The 4,711-nt window shown below is 38.8% G+C and overlaps 1 protein-coding gene across 1 annotated transcript in view; it reads left to right on the top strand.

Moving 5' to 3' along the window:
- The first annotated feature begins 1,764 nt into the window (after positions 1 to 1,764).
- Positions 1,765 to 4,711, top strand: part of LOC143302206 (sulfotransferase 1 family member D1-like) — a 31,974-nt gene continuing 29,027 nt past the window's right edge. Inside the window, exon 1 of the mRNA XM_076616769.1 lies at positions 1,765 to 1,922. Coding sequence (XP_076472884.1) covers positions 1,781 to 1,922 — 142 coding nt within the window. The 5' untranslated portion in view covers positions 1,765 to 1,780. The remainder of the gene's footprint in view (positions 1,923 to 4,711) is intronic.

The raw sequence follows: 4,711 nt of genomic DNA, 5'->3' as shown, positions 1-4,711 counted from the left end.
ACAAACACAACCTCCCTCCCTCTCTTTCTCTGGCTCTCCCTGATTACATTATCACATTACAAAAATCCTCTTTAATTCTTAAATGTCTGCTCAAGTCGAAATGCAAGTGCCCGGAATTCGACACATTTTTTAAATGTCAGTCCGTTGATGCAGGTGTGTTCGTAGATTTTGAAAAAAAAATCGTATCTTAATGCAACATAGTTGTGAATTTTCTTCAGATCTGTCTGTCAGCCATATCAAGTTCCCACGTAGTAAAGTCGTCGGCATATCACGTGACACTGATCTTGACAACACGCTGCCCATGCAAAAATGTATCTGACATGTCAATCCTGCTACTGTCAATTGCCGCGCATCAGTTCCATCCGGAAATATCTGTCCACTGACGCGACATCTAAACTTGTTTCTCTCATTCTCTCTCGCCTTGATTACTGTAACTCCCTATTGTCTGGTTTGCCTGCTTCATCCATTCAGTCCCTTCAGCGCATACAAAACTCTGCTGCTCGACTCGTCCTAAGAAAGAAACGATCTGAGCACATCACTCCTCTTTTGCAACATCTCCACTGGCTCCCTGTCTCACACAGAATAAAGTACAAGATTAGTACTCTGTGTAATAAATGTAATCACAAATCTGCCTCTTCCTATCTTTGTGGCTGCCTTCACCTCTACACTCCATCTCGCTCACTACGATCGGCTTCGGATCTACTCTGTTTACGCATACCCAGATTCAAACACTCGACTGTTGGCCGCCGTTCTTTCTCTGTCTCTGTGCCTTGCAATTGGAATGAACTTCCTCTTACGCTTCGTCAGGTCTCCGCACTCAGCTCTTTTAAGTCTGGCCTAAAAACCCACCTCTTCCCAAAATAGCCTCCCTTCCCTGACTCTACTTTGTGTTCAGTTTCTCCAGTTTTAGAGTAATGCATGCGTGTGAATGACTGGTGTGAAAGCACTCAGATTTGTCTCTGCACAAGATTCAGCGCTATATAATTACCATTATTATTATTATAATTATCATCATTATTGTATTGTATTGTGTAAGTGTAGTGTAGTACAGTGTAGTGTATTGTGTGAAGTGTAGTGTAGTGTATTGTGTTGCATTGTAGTGTAGTGTAGTGTAGTGTAGTGTGTATTTTAGTGTAGTGTAGTGCAGTGTGTGTAGTGTAGTGTATTGTGTTGCATTGTAGTGCAGTGTGTGTAGTGCAGTTTGTGTAGTGTAGTGTAGTGTAGTGTAGTGTGTACTTTAGTGTGGTGTATAAGAGAAAGTGAACTCACCCGTGCGAGCGAAAAGGAACTGGGCTTATGTTTCTATTGAGTTCTGTTGAGCACTGGCTTTGGGTGATGAGGCGAGATACTCGCATATATCTGATATATATATATACATATATATATACATATATTGTGTGTGTGTGTGTGTGTGTGTGTGTGTTTGTGTGTGTGCGCGCGCGCGCGCATGTGTGTGTGTGTGTGCACTGAGAGAGAGAGACAGAGAGAGAGAATCGTACAGCTGCGACATCAATCACTGCAGAGTAAATAATCACATCGATGATGAACACGCAGTGCAGTGTGAGAAGTAAAAAAAAAAAAAATCATACAAACAAGACATCATGCGAACCAAAAATCTGTATTGACTGTGACACGAAACGATTCTTTTATAAGAAAAACTTTTAAAACTTCTGTTATTGTTTGTGTTTTTTTCACGAAGATTTCAGCGTGTCTATGCAAACTGAGAGACTTGCTCACAGAGCCTTTAATCCAGCCGAGAGGCAGTGTGAGCGGGTGAGAAATGGTGACAAAACACACTGCACACATTGCACCATTGGAGACCGAGATAAATGTAGGTCAGTGGAGCGTCGGCACATTCACTTCAAATTCTGGCCGCCACCTGCACCACACGTGCAGAAACGAGTCACCGAAAACATTGCAAGGTAATTTTCTCTGTCGGTCTGTCAGAGTGTATGTCTGCTTGTCTGTCTCTCATGAACAGTGTGCATATTATATGGGAGGAGTGACTGGCTGTCTCGGATTATTACAAAGTTTGAAGGACAACTCATTTATTTATTTTATCTTATTTTACTTATTTATTTATTTAGTTTTTTTGTTCCCACGTTTTATTCAGGACTGAATGACAGAAGATGGGGCAAGAACGTTCATGCTGTTTGCAGGGAATCAGCATGTTTGAATTTTACTTTACAGGCAAATGCAGTTCGTTGCAAAACTGGACAAGAATTATGATGTAGCTTTCCGGGTAATTGCCAGACTGAAATTTTACTTTACTGGCAAAATCAGTTCGTTGTCTGACATCTCACTTATTTATCGATGAAAACAAACAGTCGCCTCAAACGTTTGAGAATTGTGATTTCTGATTCTTTGTAATAAGCATATCTATCGTTGTATATATTTAAAAAGGCAAAAAGAAAACAAAACAAAAGCACCCTGATCTTGAACTAATCGGCTTTTGAAATATGAATATTGAAGAAAATAAATTGATAAATCGACCTTTTGTCGGAATGTTTACTTGACTTATCCAAGGTATGGAAAGTCCAACATTGTTTTTAACAGCAAGACTACCGATTGGTTTAGTTTAGAAAAGAAAATGCGATACATTTTTTACTGATTATTTCTGCCTGTGTTGTATTGGTAAATGATGCATACTGAAGAAACTGAACCTTTTTGCTTTGTTTGCTTCTCCGGTTTTGGATAGTCTGAAGGAAGTTCACTTCGTCTTAGTTTTGACTGTCTTCGCCGTCATAGAATATATAAAATCTGTCAACATGTGTACACAGCAGTTAGATTTCCAAGTTATATGTGTAGCTAACTGATGTATGTATGCACAATAATTTTCAATATATTTCATGTTTGTTCCTCCGAAAATCAGTTTTACATTAACTCCATAATGATGAGCCACTGACTTAAAGAAAGGATACAAAATGGGTATACCTGCACTCTCTTTAATTCTCTCCGTTTATTCGTTTATCTTTGTGTCAGTCTGTGTATTTGTTTGTGTGTGTGTGCACGCGGGCGCGTGTTTGTGTATGTGCGTGTGTGTGCATGCGTGCGTGTGTGTGTGTGTGTGTGTGTGTGTGTGTGTGTGCACGATCGCGTGTTTGTGTATGTGCGTGTGTGTGTGTGTCTGAGCGCGTGGTATGGTTCTATTCATTATGTATCAAGATTGTGTTTTGTTCTTTTCTGCATTGGGTTGTTTTGTTTCGTTGCTAGGTTGTTGTTTTTTATTGGATGGTGAATGCAAACAGATGTCCATGTTAGTATCAAAGTTTATCCCCCATTCCATGAAACAGAGACAGACGTTTCTAGAAACTAACATGACAAAGAAAACAATGTGACGAGGAGCAAGCAGATGACGATTGAAAGAAAGTGACAGTTAATACTATCATTTGCTGGTGTTCTTGTGCAACATTCCATTTTTGACTTGTGTAAACAAAGTGAGTCTATGTTTTAACCCGGTGTTCGGTTGTCTCTGTGTGCGTGTGTGTGTGTCCGTGTGTCTGTGTGTCCGTGGTAAACTTTAACATTGACATTTTCTCTGCAAATACTTTGTCAGTTGACACCAGATTTGGCATAAGAATAGGAAAAATTCAGTTCTTTCCAGTCATCTTGTTTAAAACAATATTGCACCTCTAGGATGGGCACAAAAAAAAAATTAAAAAAATAAGCCTAATTATATGCAAACTGCATTTACTGTTATATTTATATTTTTTGTATTCTCTAAACTTGGCACTCTGACCTCTTATTCTGACACAACAAGAGGAGTCATTATTATCATTTTTTTGTTCAAACAGGAACTTCTTTTGCTAAGCATGGAATTTTTATTTATTTTGCAAACGTTTTGGTGCAGTTAGTAAAAAAGGGAAATTACTCTGTAATTAATGCTAGAGGACTTAATTTATCACAAGTGAGTCTTGAAGGACTTGCCTCCCTTGTTCCTTCTTCTTCTGCGTTCATGGGCTGGAACTCCCACGTTCACTCGTATGTACACGAGTGGGCTTTTACGTGCATGACCGTTTTATGCCACGCCATATAGGCAACCATACTCCGATATCGGGGATATATTTTTCCTTTTATTGAACTTATCTATTTAGCTGTTTATATATATATATATATATATATATATATATATATATATGGCCACCAGGGGTAATAACATTGTTTCCGGATTAACCGACCAAGGCGGGATCAAGAGAAAAGGTTGACTTAACCAATGAATCGCTGACGATTAAGAGAAAGTCAATGTTACAGAAATGTCGAATTAAGTCCGTTTTTGGTCACAAGACGTGAAATTTTGAATAAAGGACAACAATCACGGAACAGCGACAAACTAACGTCACACGCCAGAGACAGTCAAGTCTTTCAAGTTGCTTTCTGTTGTGAGTATATCAAACTTGCCATGCTTGCATTCTGTCATTTCCATGGTAGTTTTTGAATGGAGTTTGATGAAGCCTTATCTGCACGAAAGTGTGTCTTCACAAGTGACTGAGAACGTTGATATTTTCGACTTTTTGCATTAATTATTAGTTGTTTCGCTTGTCGGATTAACGACTTCTTTTTTTCTTTTCTTTTTTTTTACGAAGTCCTTTAAGTAATTTACTGTAATTGTATTTAGATTTTTTTTCAAATGTCACTCTCATATGCCCGGTTTCCCCCAACTCTTCATTCATCCACATCCCCCTCCTCTTCTAAACGATAATACTCAAAAGTA

Source organism: Babylonia areolata, chromosome 29, assembly GCF_041734735.1.
Source record: "Babylonia areolata isolate BAREFJ2019XMU chromosome 29, ASM4173473v1, whole genome shotgun sequence".
NCBI classification, from domain to species: domain Eukaryota; kingdom Metazoa; phylum Mollusca; class Gastropoda; order Neogastropoda; family Buccinidae; genus Babylonia; species Babylonia areolata.
This window is presented reverse-complemented; position numbering and strand designations above follow the sequence as displayed.